The 19,171-nt window shown below is 41.3% G+C and overlaps 1 protein-coding gene across 2 annotated transcripts; it reads left to right on the forward strand.

Moving 5' to 3' along the window:
* The first annotated feature begins 2,958 nt into the window (after positions 1–2,958).
* On the forward strand, positions 2,959–16,811 carry MFSD11 (major facilitator superfamily domain containing 11). 2 transcript variants are annotated; one of them, XM_009078913.1, is made up of 13 exons: positions 2,959–3,063; positions 4,587–4,642; positions 5,433–5,540; positions 5,963–6,042; positions 6,141–6,237; positions 6,654–6,712; positions 8,880–9,021; positions 10,305–10,345; positions 11,492–11,557; positions 13,692–13,817; positions 14,761–14,935; positions 16,000–16,135; positions 16,644–16,811. In XM_009078913.1, the coding sequence occupies exons 1-13, from the start codon at positions 2,968–2,970 to the stop codon at positions 16,809–16,811; spliced, it is 1,350 nt and encodes a 449-aa protein (XP_009077161.1). In that variant the 5' UTR covers positions 2,959–2,967. The 2 variants fall into 2 exon arrangements, with proteins under 2 accessions (XP_009077161.1, XP_009077160.1); XM_009078912.1 differs by lacking the exons at positions 6,141–6,237; positions 6,654–6,712 and having other exon boundaries at positions 2,968–3,063.
* Positions 16,812–19,171: the final 2,360 nt, after the last annotated feature.

The raw sequence follows: 19,171 nt of genomic DNA on the forward strand, positions 1-19,171 counted from the left end.
AGGTGTGAGGGGAGAGGGGTCGGTTTGGGGCTCTGTGAGGGATTTCTCTCGGGGAGCGGCTGAGGAGCTCTGTGCCCTCGCGGGCAGCGCTGTATGTTCTCTCCGCGGGCTCTTCACCCCCTGCCCGGGCAGCTCCTCGGTGCCCCCGTGTCTGGGCACACCGCGCGGGTTGGGCTGCAGCCAGGGCATCCCCCCGGGCTCATCGTGCCTGAGGGAGTGAGATCCTCCTGACACTCTGCAGGGTTAGGGCTGTGGCAGTGGGTGATGGTTTGGAATAAGAGATTTGCCCCTGTGTAAGGGTGACAAGCACATTGTCAAAGTTTTGTGCAGGAAGTTTTGTGAGAGCTGCTCACAACCCCAAAAGTTGTTCCTGTGTCGCTTCAGGTGCTGAATAAACTGCCCCAACTCCATGTATGGACTGTAATACCTAGTTCTAATCACACAGCAAGTTTCTACCCATCCGTTTCCTCATACTGGGTTAAAAAAAGTATAGAAACCAGACACTTGTCTACTGATTTGTTTACTCCAATCACAGTGTCGATATGAGAAGGAAATTTCAGTATAAGAATTTAAACTTCTAGTCTTGCTGTAACTATGGTTAATTTTTTTTTTGTTGATCTAAAGTATAAAATAAACTGACACCAATACAAATCTAGAAGTGACAGTTTGTTTCTTGCTACAATGACTAAACTAGTGCTGGTTCTCACATTTTGTATTGCTTCATGCTTGGTCTTTTTTTTTCCCTTTGTGTCCCTTCCAGTTTCAGTCACATCACAAGGGGAAGAAGAAATGAGTGGGACACATCTAGAGGATCTTAAAAATCTGTTACCATAAATTAATAATGCTAAAAAGGAAGAAGAGAGCTTTTCTTGTGTTAATCCTCCCACCTGGATATTCTGTTTGGATCTTTGCAAAGCAGCCTCTGAATAATCACAGTGACTTTCTTCCACTGATGAAAAATAAATGCTGTTTTGGAAAAAAAAAAGACATTGAGATGCAGTTTGGGGATTAAAAGAGCATTAATATGTAACTATATGTCACCGTATGTTACTATATGTATGTAAATAAGTAACTATAACTGGGATGTGGATTTTATTTCACAGGATGGGATAGGCTGGAAGGGACCACAGTGGCTCATCTGGTCCCTACTCAAGCAGGGTCAGCCCAGAGCACATGGCACAGGATGGAGTCCAGATGGTTCTGGAATATCTCCACTGAGGGAGACTCCACAGCCTCTCTGGGCAGTCTGTTCAGTGCTTGGTCACCCACACAATAAAGTTCTTCCTCATGGTGGTACTTCCTATGTATCAGTTTTTGCCTGTTGCTGGGCCCCATGGAGCAGAGCCTGATCCATCCTCTGACTCCTCCTGCAGACACTCACGGGCAGTGATGAGGTTCCCTCTCAGTGCCTCTTCTCCAGGCCAAACAGCCGCAGCTCCCTCAGCCTGTCCTGGTGAGAGAGATGTTCCAGACCCCTAATCATCTTTGTGGGACTTGCTCCAGGAGCTCTGTGTCTTTCTGATCCTGAGGAGCCCAGAACTGGACACAGCACTCCAGGGGAGTTCTGCATTTCCTTCCCCATGTTTTAGGCCAGCATTAAAGTGAAGCTGATTTAGCTGACTGCTCCATCCCTGACCTGGAGTCCCAACAGAAGAGAGAGGAGATGGTAACAGGAAAATCTGACACTGGCACAGGTTGCCCAGGGAAACTGTGGCTGCCCCAACCCTGGCAGTGTTCACAGCCAGGCTGGATGAGCCTTGAGCAACCTGCTCTGGTGGGATGTGTTTCTGCCCAGGGCAGGGGGTTGGGACTGGATGACCTATAAGATCCATTCCAACCCCTAAATTCTATGATTCTATGAAAAAGTAGCCGTTCAGTAAAAGGTTAAGGGTCTCACTTCCATCCCTTGGAATGTTCAAGTCCAGGTTGGATGGGGCTTGGAGGAACCTGCTCTGGTGGGAGGTGTCCCTGCCCAGGGCTAGAGGGTTGGACTAGATGACCTTTAAATCCTTTCCAACCTAAGCCATTCTGTAATTCAATGATTCTATAATTCTGTGTAATTACTAAACCCAAAAGCTTTTCCTTGAGACAAAGAAGGGAAAGATCATGACGACTCTGCTCTCCTGAGTCACTGAGATGAGGCAGAAGCATCGTGCAGAGCATGATATACACAATTTCTCCCAGATGGAATTCATTTTCCCTTTGGAATGAACGTGTGTTTGAATTCAGTTAATTAAACACCTTAGATGACTTGCTAGGAGGGGTTTTTTTGTTGTTTCGCTTGTTTTTTTCCCTTGCTGGGTGTTATCTAGTGGCTAGAGATTATAATTTTTAAAACCAAATCTTTTTATTGTAAGGATGAAGAGATTTTTCCCCATTTTCAGCAGGGAAAGTGTGATAAAACTGCATTTCCCACAGTGCACAAGGGGCTCTGTGCTGGGTCAGCTGATGCAGGGCGTGAAATGGTTTTATTTCCTGTGGAGCGCATGGAAATGAGTTGTGTGTGCGAATGGCTCATCTTCCCTTCGTCAGGTGATTGAAGGGCTGGAGCAGAGTCCTGCTTGAGGAAGGACTCCTGGAAGGAGCTGAGCTGGTTCACCTGCTCCGTATGGGCGAAATGCTCCGTGCATCGAGGGATGCGATGAACTGACACACTGCACTCAGCGCCCGCAACTTCATGGGAAAAGGTAGAGAGAATCTCGGGCTTTATTCTCCTGCACCACACCTTTCTTTGCTTTGCTTCTGGTTTTTCTTTCAAGTTACTGATTTTACTGTACATGAGTTCTCATATTGCTTGATTAACTGAGGTTTGTATTGTTGCAGCTACTTGAATGATCATAATTTTCAAACCTTTCTCTCTTTTATCCTTTTGCTCTTTTTGTTGTTGTTTTTAGCAGAGATTAAGAGGAAACTTTTAAAAGAAAAAAGAGCCCGACTGAACCTGAAGGCTCAGCAAGAAAGCCCAAAATGTCTTCTGAAGCTAAAAGACTTTTCAACATCATTATTTTGGGGCTCTCGTTTATGTTTATATTCACTGCTTTCCAGACATGTGGAAACATCGCGGTAGGTGTGAGTTTCAAAACATCTCTGTCACATCCTCACATCCTCTCTTGTCTTTTGTGTGCTTTAATGTTGCTTTATTTATTTGTGTTGTGGTTTACTTTGTAAGTTTTCTGCCTTGCAAGATACTCTATAACGTTTTGTCTCCTCTTGGTGTAGTGTTAACGAGATTAAGTTGGTTAACTGAGTAATTAAGCAGCCTGTTTCTTTAAGACAGCATAGCTACATATGTAAGTGTGCCTGATTGCTTAGGAAGCAGAAAATTAGTCTTATAAAATGTTTGAACCTTAAAACATTGCCTACTTTGGCACTTGCAGTATTGAGCAGCTGAATTACACGGAACCTTCTATATTCTGTATAGTCCCTTTCAAAATATTTGCCTAAATTGTTATTAAACATTAACTAGTTTTTCTTAATCAAACATATTTTTTCTCTTCTAACAAACTAGACATTGAGGATAACACCTGACAAACAGTCAGACTTTCACAATTGCTCAACTGCCAAGTTACCTTCCAGCTGAAGGAGTTATTTACTGCTTCAGTATTATGTATCTCTTTGTCTGCAGGACCAAAATTGAGCATAACCTAACTCAAATTTATTATCACTATTGGAATATATATTCTCCTGCTGCTGGCAGACTTAGCCCAGGTCCTTTAGCTTCCTGAGTGCTGACATTGCTTTCACTGCTAGTTCTGTGCCTGAAGGGCAGTTAGATTTCAACATCCCTCTGAAGCCTAGAGGTCTTACAGCTCTTCCCTTGCATGCAAGGAGAATCCTTTCTGGGTTCAGACACATAAATATCCTTCACTGCAGTATGGAATAAGTACCTGGAGTAGTTTCTGTGAGCCACAGTGCTATGTGACAATGTACATCAGCACATAAGTACATTATCACACTGCACTAAGTACAGCCCAGTGATATTAGAAGTTCTGTGATTAATTCGCAGCACCTCACTGACCTGGACTTTGTGATCATGTAATTTATTGTCATAAAAGCCTTCACAAGTGACTTGCAATCAGATCTGCCTGTCAGTCCAACTAATGACATGGTCTTATGATCACTAAAGCTGATTCAAGGGAAAAAAAAAAAGGAACAGGGAAATAACGGGAAGCCAAAAAGAATGGAAACTGTTATCTCAGAAATTCAGTTAGGTCAACTTAAGAATATTTTGAAGCTTCTCCATTTTCTCCATACTTTTTAAATTATGGTAGTCATACATATCTACCTAAGAGAGTTCTTTAGGGAAACAAAAGTTTTGTGAAGTATTTTAAAGTCTCTGATGAAATCATGATTCAATCATAAAGTGCTAATTACACCTTCAGAGATGTTTCCCTGCCAAGTATCCCTGGTATCTTTGTTATGGAGGTGGTGTGAGTTGTAATTAACACTTTCAATTCTGCTAAGTACTTTGTAGAGCCTGTTAATGGTTAATTCTAGTGTTGGATACTGACTTCAGATTGATGCAAGTGTTCTCACACTGCAAGATATATTCTTACCTGTTACCATGTCTGATTTTCTCCTCACAGCAAACTGTTATCACAAATTTAAACAGCACAGACTTCCACGGCAGTGGCTACACAAGGTAATTTACACAGATTTTCTTCTTCCTTTGCTCCTTGCAGGATGAAGCTAGTTGCAGTTTCCTCCAGTAGAGATATGCTCTCAGGATTGGAGTGTTCTGCTGACTTCACACTTTATTGCCATACTTAGGGCAGTTTAAAGCAGCTTCTCACAGTTCTGCTCTGGATCGTTTCTAGTTGAACTACATACCTGGTTTGCATGTTTGCTTTATAGGGAGAACACCACCACCATCACATTCTCAGCTTTTTATCTTGGGAGATGAGTGAGGTGGAAGTTTAAAAATAGACCTAACTGCTGACTCAGGCCTTGATTGTTTGCCCTTGTCCACCTCTGTGTGTTTGTGCAGAGCAGGTGGTGTGGATCAACTCCCAGGATATCCTGCAACAGAAATGTGAAAGGAGCAGTCAGAGTAGGCAAAGCCACAAAAACCCTTTCTCTTTGTTGCACTGGCAGAGTTGATTTGAATGCCCAATTAATCCATCATGTAGGAAAACCTCATTACTGCTTTGAATGGTTTACTGTCTTAGTTGAAACTGAAAATACAACTGGCACAGGATATATCTATAAGATTTCTGTCATGTGTTTGGCAGAAAATGAAAAACTAATGAGTTTTTCATTAGTAGTTGACTAAGGTTCTGGAATATTCTCCTCTAGAAGTACAGGGTACAAAATACAGTAACTGTTGTTACCTTACGTTTGTACTTAACTGGGTATTTTGAAATCCACTGATCACTCTCAAACAGTGATACCTTATATTTAAGTATCTAATCATCTTTGGTTTTTTCATGTAGCATGTCCATTATTTATGGAGTATTCTCTGCATCAAATCTTCTCTCACCTTCAGTGGTTGCAATAGTAGGACCTCAACTCTCCATGGTTGTTAGTGGCATATTTTATAGGTAAGTATTAATTTTGAGTTTTTCTCTGCTTCCTTTGAAGGGTTCCTTTCATTTTTTCCACACCTAAGGCTATTGTGCCATACATGAAGTTGTACTGGCTAAGAAATGCACCTCACAGAGATACTGCAGATGTGGAACTGCAGAGTGCTTCAGCCTAGTGCAAACAGCACATATATTTTCTGCAGCATTTCCAGATTTTGCTGACTGTGGAGTTCAGGTTATGGTCTCAGATTAATGACTATGTATAAAGATTTCTGTGTAGTTAGTAGGGTAAAAGGATTTTTCACATACAACCTAACCTGTTTTCCAGTGTCCCTTTGGGGAGAGTAGCTGATTTAGAAGCAGCTAAGGGAGTTACCTGATTGCTAAAGAGCATTGTCCAGTTGGAGTCTGTATTCAATAACTGATCTGTTCTATTCTAGCCTATATATTGCAGTCTTTATCCAACCTACTACATGGGCTTTCTACACTGCTTCTGTTTTTATTGGCATTGCAGCTGCTGGTAAGCATTTTTCATACTCTGCTGTCTGTTTTTTACTAGATTTGAATGTACCTCTCAAATATTTTTATATTCTGAGCAATATACTCTGTCTCTTTCAGTCCTCTGGACAGCACAGGGAAATTGCTTGACTGTAAATTCTGATGAAAACACCATTGGAAGGAACAGTGGAGTATTTTGGGCACTCCTGCAGTTCAGGTGAGCTTTATTTGTTCATTTCTTTTTGGCTGTATATGTATTCTGCTTTTTACATCTTTTTATAAGTGAGATACTGCATCCAAAAATGTTCCACTGCTACCTTGCAGTCAGTGAAGAGCGAGGAAGAGATGGAAGCAAAGTTTCTATTGCTATTGTGCATTACAGAGCAGTGAATGAAAGTTGGAAATATTGCCACCACCTTGTCTTGGTTGTTGAATAGCTAAAGTTGTGGGGCAGAATCTTGTACTGAGGTTGAAGTTTTCTATGGAATAAGCAGTTGTCATGGGGAGTGACTGGTGTATCTCTCTCTAATTGCACAGTCCTGTTTTTTGCATAGAATATTACTGCTGTGATGCTACAACCTGAATCTTACTACAAGAAGTGCTGCTCACCTTTGTTGTTCTCTTTGTTTACAGCTTGTTTTTTGGAAACCTCTATATATACTTTGCTTGGCAAGGAAAAACTCACATATCAGGTGGGAACTGCTCGTTTATGTGTCCATCCTTGAAACACAGTAGCATGAATAAACAGGTGAAATAATTAACTAGGAAGTGGCAAGAAACTTATACAATAGCAGACAATTTCCCCCCCAGTTTATTGTTAGGCTCTCTTTTGGAGTATGATTTTGATTCAGTGTTCCTGTATTGTGTATGTTGTTTTCCTGCAAGCAATGCACTTTGAGTACCTTCTCTTAGGGCATTGTCTATGAGAGGTGAGAATAAGATTTTCCCCAATAGCTACTTTGGGATTTTCCCTGTGCAGACACACCTATGCCAAAATACACATACCTGGGGGGAAAGCTATACTGGCTCTATGTTTAACATACACACTATCCCATGCCAAAGTAAGTTCCTGGTGTCGACTCTCCTCTTAAATCATATTGGAGATGGATTAACCTATAAAATAAAGGAAAACCATCCCAGTTCAGTTTATGGTTGCACTAATCATTGTGCAGTGTAGGACACAGAGGCTGAGATGTGCAGCTGTGCTGAACTGGCAGCATTGCTGACAGAGTGGAGAAAGAACTCACTCTTCCTTTCTTGGCATAGTTTATGCAGACAAACTTCCTAATGGGGTTGTAATTCATACTGTAGTTTTTTCATTTGACATTGTGCTAGACTGGTAAGGGGCAGGAATGGGAGAAGAGAAGATTTTATTCCTGTTTTTAAGCTGGACAGTGGTTGAGACTCAGTGTTCTTAAAGCAAAAACTTTTGGCAGCTGTTTGAGTAAGCCAGGCAAGGTGTGTGGGGTGTTCACTAGGAAAACTGCAGTAGTGAAAATGAGAAAAGGCTAAGATTTTAGTTACCAAACATGAGCATTGCTGGGAAAACAACATTTTGTAAACAAACAAAGTTGACTGTCCTGTTCTGTAGTGGCTATGAAAGTTTTCCTTACTATTGTATTAATGTAAACTATCTGTTAGAAATAGTCAATGCCTTTAACAAATGAGGATTCTTCTGCTCTAGTCAATGAGGAATAAGATGTTGATGTAGGCTTCAGAAATAACTGCTTTGTTGAGATGAGCAGTTCCCTTCTTGCTTTTGTTAGATCCATCATTTCAGGCCCTCCAGACTCAGTAGTGCAGCACAGGTTAATTTTACAGGTCATCTTTCTAATTCCCTCACCTTTAACACAAAGGTTTAAGTGCTATTGAAGGTAATGGAGACACTTTGAACCTGGGAGGGCTGAAATTCTGTGCATTCTTAATTTCATTGCTCTTACTAACCAGAGAGTAGAGCAATTCACTGAGGAAGCTCTGCTACATTTTCCTCCATTTTTAAATGTTCTGAGATTGCTCTTTGGTAAAAAAATTTGGTGTAAAAAAGGTTTAACAGCATTTAAAAAATCAAATCTTACTTTTACTACCCATCTAAAAATATGACAGATTCTCCATGGTGTGAAACACATTCTCTTTTTGATCTCTAATAATACACAAGTATTTTGGGAACAATTTTGCATTTACCTCTAAAGGGGAAATAAATACAAGTATAGGCAATATCTTCAGAGTCACACACTAGTTCAAGCTCAACCTTTTGCTACTTCTTGGCTTTTTTTCCCATTGGTAAATGGGAGTGACTTGTGTATTACAGATGTGCCTGTGCTAGATGAGGTGGTTAGTGCAGCAGAGCTGGTGCACAGGGCAGCAGTTACCTCCCTCCAGCTGCTGTGGCAGTTACTGAGGTTTGGGAGATTTATCTCTCTTTGTAGCTCCCAAACCTACAAGTTTGTGATGTCATGGTGCTAATATTTCTATCCTAATAGTAATCCTTATTAATGTTTTAGCAATCTGAAGGGATGTGGGGTAGTTTTGTGTCCACTCTGACTTATATAAGTCTTCAAAGATGTACTTTTTCCTGCTAATAATTTATGCACTTCCTTTAATTGGCTGCTCCTTGGTGATAGCCTTTGCATGGCAGAAAATGGAGACACTCTTTAATGTGCTGCTATTTTATTAGCATCATAAAACTGAGACAGGAATTTGCCAGCAGCTGGGTGCCTCCATGTGGAAGGTAAGCTAGAAAATTAGTGTATGTGTTAAACACCGTTGTGTAGTATGTCTGTATTAGTTCTTTGGAGGTAGATGAGTTGGCTTGAATTGCTTTTGCACATCTGGTTATGGCTCTTGTTTGTTTTTCCACAGAGAGCGATCGCAGAACTGTCTTCATTGCTCTGACTGTTATCAGTCTTGTGGGCACAGTTTTGTTCTTTCTGATTAGGAAACAAGAGGACACAAAAACTCCAGGGGAGGAGGATTCTGCTAATGAAATCCTGGGGGACAGCTCGTAAGTGCTTCTGGCAATAACATGTTGTCACATCTACTTGTTTGTGCTCTTACTCCGCAGTGGAACATTGTGCATTCACTTTCTCCTCTGCACTGGAGACATGAATGTTATCAGCAACCTGTAGAACTTACAGATTTAATTGGGAAAGGGTTTTCATCTCTTCTCCACTGATTGTTAATACACACAGATCTGCCTTTCATAGTCTGTTTTGTCCTCGTCAGACCAGTTTAAGGGCTGGGATAGGCAGATAGGAACAGTGTGGTCATCAAGGCCAGGGAGGTGATTCTACCCCTGCTCTCAGAGCTGGTGAGGGCACACCTTGAATCCTATGCTCAGCTCTGGGCCCCTCAGTTCAGGAGGGGCATTGAGGGGCTGGAGCAGGTCCAGAGAAGAGCAACGAGGCTGGTGAAGGGACTGGAGCACAAGTGCCATGAGGAGAGGCTGAGGGAGCTGGGGGTGTTCAGCCTGGAGAAGAGGAGGCTCAAGGGAGACCTTCTCCCCCTCTACGACTCCCTGACAGGAGGTTGGAGTCAGGTGGGGGTTGGTCTCTTCTCCCAGGCAACCAGCAGCAGGACAAGAGGGCACAGACTCAAGCTCTGCCAGGGGAGGGTTAGGTTGGATATTAGGAAGAGTTTTTTTACAGAAAGAGTAATCAGACAGACAGTGGAATGTGCTGCCCAGGGAGGTGGTGGATTCACCATCCCTGGAGGTTTTCAAGCTGAGGCTGGATGTGGCACTTAGTGCCATGGGCTAGTGACCACAGTAGGGTTGGACTTGATGATCTTTGAGGTCTCTTCCAACCCTGTTGATTCTATCATTCTATGAAATTACTTCCTTTTTATAAGTTATTTTTTGCAAACTGAAACACGTTATTCCTTCCTCCTCTAAATATATATGCACCACCCTGATACATACTTTAGCAATGCACAGGTGCACAGATAGATTTGGTGTAGTGTTGCCTGAAGCATCATTTTAAATATTTTTGCTTTATTTAAATAAAGCACAGTGAAAATGTTAGAAAAACATCAGTAAGTGTGTCTGTGAGAAAATGCTGGCAGCTAAAAATGCTCCCAAGAAAGATTCTGTTGAGCAAACATCCACTAGTGCAGAGAGCAAATGAATTTTGTGGTTGGTAGTTTATATCTTAGAAACTTTTATTAATGTATTGGTATATTCTAGTGTATAGTTTTGGGCTAGGAAATATACAGAAGATTTGAAAAATGAAGCTGCCCTGCAGCATAGCAATACAGGGTGGTTGTGATTTTTTCCATGTGTTTACCCAGGTCTGCACACAACAGGATGCTGAGAGCAGTGGCTGCCTTCAGTAAGTAGAGTTCCACACAGGAATTGCTTCAGAAAATGTGACATATCCTTTCCAGCTCTCTGTGGTTCTGCTGATAATGTGATCCTATACAAATCACTTGGAACAAAAATGTGTGAACAAGTAACGTTTTCAGAATGCATTTCAGTTATTCCAGTTCTCCTGCAGACCTTCAGGAATGGTCTCTGTGGAAAAATGACTGCCAGATGGCAGTGGTTTTCAGCCCAGAGATGACATTTCACACAGGGACACAAGACTGATGAGTTCTGAGCCTGACAGGAATTCAGTTATCTGTGTGAGCATCTGTGATTTTTGAGCCTATCCAAAATGGAGCTTGGAACTGGAAAATCCTGGGAAGCACTGAACTCATATATGGGCACATTGCTGCTGAGGTGGGGCTGGTGTGAGCTGTCTGTCTGCACTTCAGTGCTCCTTTCAGCTGGCCATGTCATACAAACAAAGCCTGACTTCAAGGAAAGAAAGTCAAGTGGTCTTCAATCACATCCTAGTGGAGTCCAGGGAAAAAATTGGGGCATTCCATCTTTGATGTACTCTCAGATCCAAGTTGCTTTACAATAGCTTCCTTGTATAGATGAGCAGAGAAACCACAGGTCACCACTTGGGAAAGCAAATGTGTGAAAGTTCAAAAAAAATCAAAGTGAAAAATAACAAACACAAGATAAAAAGAAGTTAAATCTTGTTTTATTTTGTCATCAAATATCACCAGTAATAATGTAGAACTGGAGCATCTGCAGTTTCCTTTGAAGCTTGTTGTGCTCTGCCTGTGGCTGTTAAGTTAGTTTTGAGAATTCACTGGGAATTTATTTGGCCTTTCAAGAAACAATTGCCATGAACTGACAGAAATACAATGAGCAGAAAATTGTCTGGTAATTGAAAACTGTGTATCTCCTCTGTAATATTTCCCACATTGCATTTCTTACCAAAAAATGATTAATTTCTTCCAGATGGCAGGTTAGGGTTGGTTTATTTAGCACTCTGGTTACTGTAATAAACAGTAAATAAAAGTGTAATTTACAGTTTATATAATTTTAACCTACTTTTGCTTTAAGCAAAGAGCAAAAGAAAGTGCAGATTATCTCAGTAGTATTATCAGAAGTTATATTAATTTCCAGTATTGTTTCTTTACAGAGAAATCTATTACACTGAGCTTCACGAAAGAAATGATGCTTCTCAGTGTCACAACAGCCTACACAGGTAAGAACCAGCAGAGTGTGTCACTGTGGAGCAGTGTCAGGGCATCATTGGGAATTTTAACCCCAGCTCTGCAATTCCAGAGAATCCTGGAATCAACTGGCTTGGAAAAGGCCTCCAAGACCATCAAGTCCAACCCTACCGTGGTTACTAGCCCATGGCACTAAGTGCCACATCCAGTCTCAGCTTGAAAACCTCCAGGGATGGTGAATCCATCACCTCCCTGGGCAGCCCATTCCAATGCCTGATCACTCTCTCTGTAAAAAAGTCTCTTCCAGTTTATATTTCTGCCTTTCAAGAACTTTGGAGTTTCATCCCAAAGTGCCATGTGAAATAACACCAAGTCATTGAAGAAAAAGCACAATTTGAGGGTAAGATTATCTTCCCCTCTTAGTTATGATACTCCTGAGGAAGCCCTTGCATCCCCAAGTATCAATAAGGAGCTAAGATTCCTAACATGGACTTTTCTACACAGAACATAGTGAATTTAAACTGAGAGAGAACAGCTGCTATTTGTTTAAACCACTTCTTTCTTTACCATTAGTGTGAGAAAAGATGACAGAGCTGAGTCTAGTCCAGTCTTGGATTTTTTGTGGCAAATAGTAATGCCAAAATGTAGCAAATTAGTATTTGGTGTATTCTCTCTCTTTTTAGCAACTCTTAGTTAAACCTGTTTTGCCATTGTTAGACCAAGGTGTGAGTTGCAAAATAAGAATGTGTTTTTGCCATTACTCAAGTGATTCTTCCACAAAAATACTATTAAATGTTTCTGAGCTCTTCAAATTGGTTTTTCTTGCTCCTTGTTTGGCTTCAGATGTAGTTCTGTTCATGATCAAATCAAGTTTTCCTGAAGAATAGATGCATTTTCAGAACCTGAGCTCTGAGTGCCTGTTATGAAAAATGGTTAGCTCTTGGAGGTGAAAAGAAAAACTTAGATCAAGCTATAGACAGTGCCACAACATCTGCTGAAGGTTACAGTCACCTTCTGGGAGAGAAATAGCAATAGTAGCTCTGGAGTCATCTTGCTCCAGCCACTAATCTGAGTTACAAATTCCTTCACACTTCTCAGTGTTGTGTTAACCCGAATTAACTCACTCGAATCCCTCTTAAATGATTAGTGCAATGGGAATGTGGAGCAAGGTAATGAGGTAAAGGAGCCAGTCAGGTTTTCCCTGTGTATTCTGAAGTTTGGTTTTACAGGTGGCAGCAAAATAAATCATTCCAGGTTGGGAGTAACGGCCACTGCCATCTGCTGGCTCAGGATTGCCAATAGTGCCACTCTTTGTGGCAAAATACAAAATCCCATAAGGCAAACAAAAGGTTTTATTCCCAAGTCGATGGTTGGGTTAAGACTGCTCCAAGTCCTCCCCTGTTCTGGAGCTGTGCAGCTCATCTGCCATGTGAGGTGACCTGGTACATGCAGACCAGGAAATGCTCTACCATAGTTTTGCTGTAGCAAAAGGCAAAGGAGGTAAATTAAGAGTTTTATTTTGAGCTGTTTTTTTTCTGTTTAGGCATAAGACTTTGCATTGTTTTAAACATCCTTTTTGTTAAGGAGCTGCTATTTTTATACTGGTGGTTGCTTGTGGTCATGTTAGTTGGACTCAGCTGTGTCACCTTTTCTCACACTGATGGTACAGGAGAGAGAAGTGTTTTAAGCAAATAGCAGTTGTTCTTTCTCAGTTTAAATTAATTATGTTCTGTGTAGAAAAGTCCATATAAGGAATCTTAGCTCCTTATTGATATTTGGAGTTACAAGCACTTCCTTAGGAATATCATAACTTGGAGAGGGGAACTCTTGCCCTGAAATTGTGCTTTTTTTTCAGTGACTTAAGTGTTTTATTTCACATGGCACTTTGGGATGAATCTCCAAAGTTCTTACACAGTTTATATTTCTACTTTTCATAGGGATTATGTCGACAGAAGTGAGTGACACCAGTTGGTGACAGTGTTTTTTCTAGTGTGGTTTTTGTAAACTGGCATAGGGGAATATACATACTTTAAAATTCCCTCTTTGCTTCTATTACACATACCTGATCTACAAACATGTTTTAGAAGATACCTGAGGGGAAAACAACCTTTTTGTCATGACTTTCCTAACAGTTCATCTATCAATTCTGTTTGGTTCCCTTCAAAGGTTTGCAATTAACATTCTTTTCTGGAGTGTATGGAACATGCATTGGTGCTGTGAACAGGTTTGGCAGCGAAGAGAAAAGCCTCATTGGTCTCTCTGGTATTTTTATTGGTGTTGGAGAAATCTTGGGTGAGTCTTAATTTACTACCTTGAGGCAAAAAACCCAAAGGATTGGGATGATGTAGTTATTCAGAAAGGGTTTTTCTATTTAACTGGATAGTGAGTTTCAAGTTCCAGCAATGATTATGTGACCAAAAAATGAAATAGCAGAAATATAATTGGCATTGTGGTTCCTTATTGCACTGGGAATTTCATCTGACACTGTGTAAAGTGGATTTAGACCAGCAGGTGAAATCCTGATGGGTCTGAATTCTAACACTGTGTTAGGCAGTTTTGGATTAGTGCAGAGAAATGCAGGAGACTTAAAGTGAGAGAAACACTAGGCTACAGTGTCACTAGGGAATTGTAACTATTTTGCTATTCTGGTTTGAAAGAGTATCAGCTTTACATTTTTATTTTGAATGATACATAACTTATCTTAAATCAATTGTTGCATTAAGGATTCTCTCTTTAAAAAGTTAGTTGGTGTTAAATGAGATGTGATACTTGTATAAATTGGATACAGGGAATGTCCATTAAGGAAATATTTTGTAAACTTGGGAACTGTGGTGTTGAACAAAAGCCCCAGGATCTGTTCAGTAGCTGCTGGGATCCAGAGAGAGGTGCAGGCTCTTGTGATGAGGAGCTGAGCTCAAGGCTGTCTATTTTCACTTGGTACTGTTGCAATACTGGAGGAAACTGTCTGCTGGTAAGATACTGGCTAAAAGGTGAAGTGTCTTCATCAGCAATCACCTGATCAATCTCCTGTCCATGTTTCTTACACACCTCTAACAGCCCAGAGTGGCAAACAGGGCTGGCATATCTGGCAAACTCCTTGGGGCTGTTCTGGTGTTTGTTAGTCTTTCAGTTATCCAATATGAGGATGTTTAAATACTGACAATTGGAATTCTAAAGCTTTGTTCTGTTCTTTACATCTCCAGCTCTGACTCAGTCATCTTTTCTGCTCCTACAGGTGGAGGAATCTTTGGTTTGCTGAGCAAGAACAGTCGCTTTGGCAGGAACCCAGTGGTGATGTTGGGCATCCTTGTCCACTTCATAGCCTTTTATTTAATTTTTTTCAACATGCCAAATGATGCTCCTATTGCTCCTATGGAAGGAACAGATGAAGTTGCTTATATGATTCCAAGGTATGTAAGCTTTTTCCTTCACTTTATATAACTCAGGATGCACATATATATCTTAAAATCATAGAATTTAAGAGTTGGAAAGGACCTTGCAGATCATCTAGTTCCAATCCCCTGCCATGGGCAGGGACACCTCCTCACTAGATCAGCTTGCTGAAGGCCTCAAATCTTACTCCTCTCCAGAAAATTCCTTGAAGCTGCTTCTCTGTGTAGTGCTTAACTCCACAGAAGAATGTTTCAGGAATTCCTGTTTTATTAAAGGTAGAGATACTCCATCAGTGTGCTCTCAATTTAGGAACTTAAATGGCAGAAGAATAAAAAGCTTGGGGATGATTTGGAGCAGTTCTGTCACTTGACAACTGATGTTTCTGATACCTAGTACAGCAGTGAGACCAGCAACTATTGTAGTAGGTGTCAGGAATTCAGTTTGTTTTAAAACAGTCTCGGGCTCAGTTTTCCTGCCTCAGGGAGCACCAGCCTTGCACTGTTGCACTGGTTTCCAAAGTCTTTCAGTGCTTATTGCCAAATTCCACTTGGTCTAACTGAAGCCATGCTATGCCTGTTAGGGGCAGAACACAGAGATTTCTTAGCTCATCATTGCAACTTTCTTTTGGGGTGTATTTTTGCCAATCTGTGTGCAAATAGTGCTGTCAGTTTGTGCAGACACAGCTGCTAACTTGCAGTTCTGAGCATTTGTGCCTGTGCAGGTGACTAGTCTTTACTTAACTGGAGTATTTTCCTGCAAAATAAATTGGTATTTCTCTAATATTCCTGCAGTATTTATGAACTCACCATGTGTGTCTCAGCTTTTAATCACTGCTCTGTGGCTTTGTGGCTCCAAGCACTGAAATAAGTTCTTTGAGTGGTTCTAATTCAGTGTAGAATTGACTGCAGGTAGCAGGAACAGAAGTCTTGGCATTCAGGGAAGTAAAAGCTGATGAATCTATTCTTTTTGCCAAGCATTCCTAGTTCTTTTCCAGTGAAATGAAAGGTATGATAACTTTCTTTATAGATGTTTAAGCTGTTTGAATAAATGGTTTTGAAATTGGATTCACTTTCTCTTTCAGCAAAGAGGTGGCCATGCTCTGCAGCTTCCTGTTGGGGCTGGGGGACAGCTGCTTCAACACTCAGCTCCTCAGTATCTTGGGGTTCCTGTACTCAGAAGACAGTGCTCCTGCCTTTGCCATCTTTAAATTTGTCCAGGTATTGCCTAACACAACTTTTTGGAACCTAAACCTGTTGGGGTGGTCCTGAAACACTGGGTTGGGCTTTTTAATGAGCTGAGAAAAATGAGGTTGTTTCTGCAAATTATTTCATCCTGAATGTTGCTGTAGAATAGTTTGTGATGCTGGAAACAGTTTTCTGGCCTGTGTTCTTAAAGCTTTGGCTGTGTTGTTTCTAGACAAACTAGTGTGAAATACCAGAGAGCTGCACTTGCAGCTTCTGAGTTTGTGTTCATTCTCTACACTGAGCACTGTTTAAATAACAAGGAAAAACTAAATCTGTTGTGTGTCACATCAAGACATATGTTGAGGTATAATGAAGCTTTCAAATTGTCTGTCTCCTGCAGAAACATTCTACTGGGAGCTGCACATTAAGCTGTGGCTATGTCAGTTTGATAATCCTTGTGTAGTAGCACTGGCCTGGAAATCTCCACTGATAATCTTTTTACTTTGGGCTTTTTGTTGGTTTTTTTTTTTCTTCCCTTCAGTCCATCTGTGCTGCAGTTGCCTATTTCTACAGCAACTACTTCCTCCTGCAGTGGCAGCTCCTGATCATGGTGGTCGTGGGCTTCTTTGGGACAATTACCTTCTTCACAGTGGAGTGGGAAGCAGCAGCAGCTCTTGCTGCCCGTGGCTCAGACTACAGCAGCATTTGATCCCCATCCCATGCCTGATCCAGCAGAAGGAGTAACACAGCCACATTTCTCTGGGAAGTGGTGTGAGAAGGTGAAAAAGGTCAAGTTGCTGCAGAGGTTGAGATGGAAGAAGCTGCTATTAAATCACCATCAGTCCAACTGAATGTGAACAGGAGAAAAAAAGGCCCAATGTGAAAGGCTTTTTTCTTCTTGCTTTAACCAGCTGAGCATGGTCTGTGTGTCCTTAAAATCTGGTATTGGAAATGGAAGGAAATGCAGGGATCCATGTACTGAACAATTCTGTTCTGAGATGTACCTTCCAGAATGCAATTGCCTAATTTCACTCCTCCGTGCATTGCAGAATTAGTTTTGGGTTTTGGCCCCCTAAATTATTTTTCCTATATTTTAGCTCTGCAGACACATTCTTGTATTGAATGAGTGATATTTTTATAAGGTAGATGATATCCCAGAATGTGTCTGCACAACTGAGAAATCAATTTGGCATTGACTTTTCCAACAATTAGAGACACAGAACTGTGGGAAATGTTGCCTTATCCTCTATCACTCAGCTCCTTATTTCCCAGCCATGTGTTTGCTAATCTCCTTCATGTGCCCAGGTTTTCAGATCCACGGGGGTTTTGATCTGTTTGTTTTTCATTTTGTTTGGTCTTTTTTTGGTGGGTTTTTTTTTGGTAAGAAAGTGAATCAGGTTATAGTGTAACATGAAAGACCTTACCAGAATTTGAAGAAGTTACCCTTGGCCATCTTAAGGATGGATCCCAAGACCTGTGAAGTATTGGTAATTGAAAACAACCTCATGGCTCAACATCTCAGAACTGAACTGTATTGGGAGAGGTGCTGAAAATTCCTCAGGGCAGTGCTATATGAAGGACCATAATCCATTCCCTCCAAGACTCCCAAATAGTTCTTTTGAGCTCAGTGGAATTTTCTTCATAAGGTGATGAAAATCTGTGGTTGGGAGCATTGTCTAAGATAACTTTTACAAGTACAAATAGACTCAGAATGTGAACTGTCAGAATAATCTTGCAATGTTTATTCTACTGCATAGTCCGAAAACACCTGAAATGCTTTTCCTAAGTTGTTTCACTCAGTCTGTTTTGGGAAGATTGTACTGAAATCTTACTCCACTCAATATGAAAACAAGGTGACTAGCATAGCAACTAGATTTTAACCCAAACCTGTTATAGATGATATAACAGGCAGTGAATGCAGCTCACCTTGACTTTGTCTGTCTATGTTACTCCATGGTACTTGCAGTGATGTTTGTCTAGTGGGCAAACAAGATGCACCTGAGAGCAGGTATGGAACACTGAGAAGGTGTTTTGAGACACTCCATGTAGCTATTTTTAAAGTGTACCACTCACCAACCTCTTTTTCTGCACAGTCAGAATGTTAATGTCTTCTCTTTAAAGACAGGTTAAAGAAGAACTCAACTTGTTACGTGTCAGTAGCTCCCATGGGTCATAACTATGTAGGTGTACCCAAGGTTAAACTTGGTGAGGGAGGATGGCACCTCCTGTCACTTCTGCTCTCAAAGAAGTCATCTTTGACTTCTTTGAGACGTCATCTGCTGTCACTTTGGCTCTCAAGGAGCAGTGACACAGCTCCTGTGAAGCACAGCCCTCATCATGCACAGCACAACAGCCAAGGGGGATCATTTCCAGGCATAGAGAAAGGGATATTTAAATTCACTGCAGGTTTTTGCTGTGAGATCAGTGAGGTGTTAATGGGAGGATGAGAGGGCACCTGAGCATTCAGCAAGCAAAGAAATCTGTGAGGACAGGCAGGTGAGAAAGCCTTTGTGTATTCCCAGGAGATTTAATGAATGATGCAGAAGAGAATGAGACAGAACACACATCAGAGCGAGGGGTTACTGAAGCCATTCCAATTTGTCAGACAGACTGAAAGAGCATTCAGTATTCAGTCAATATGTGATTAGTGTGACCAGCAGCACACTAATGCCTCCCTTACCCACCGGTTACCCTGTCATTTGCAGTATACTATTTTTATGGACTGAGCACCAAAAAGGTATAGATGATAGGATGGTGCCAGTGATTAGAGTTCTCTTGTTTCTACACATTTATGTTTTCTCCAAAGCAGCAAAAGGGATAAAGAGCTTTTTATAATATCATAGAATCAACCAGGTTGGCAAAGACCTCCAGGATCATTGAGGTCAGCCCTACCATGGTTACTAGACCATGGCACTAAGTGCCACATCCAGTCTCATCTTGAAAACCTCCAGGGATGGTGAATCCACCACCTCCCTGAGCAGCACATTCCAATGCCTGATCACTCCCTTCTTAAAAAATCTCTTCATATCTAACCCAAACCTCCCCTGGACAGAGAGTTACTGACTTCCC

This window comes from Acanthisitta chloris, unplaced genomic scaffold, assembly GCF_000695815.1.
Source record: "Acanthisitta chloris isolate BGI_N310 unplaced genomic scaffold, ASM69581v1 scaffold16907, whole genome shotgun sequence".
NCBI lineage: Eukaryota > Metazoa > Chordata > Aves > Passeriformes > Acanthisittidae > Acanthisitta > Acanthisitta chloris.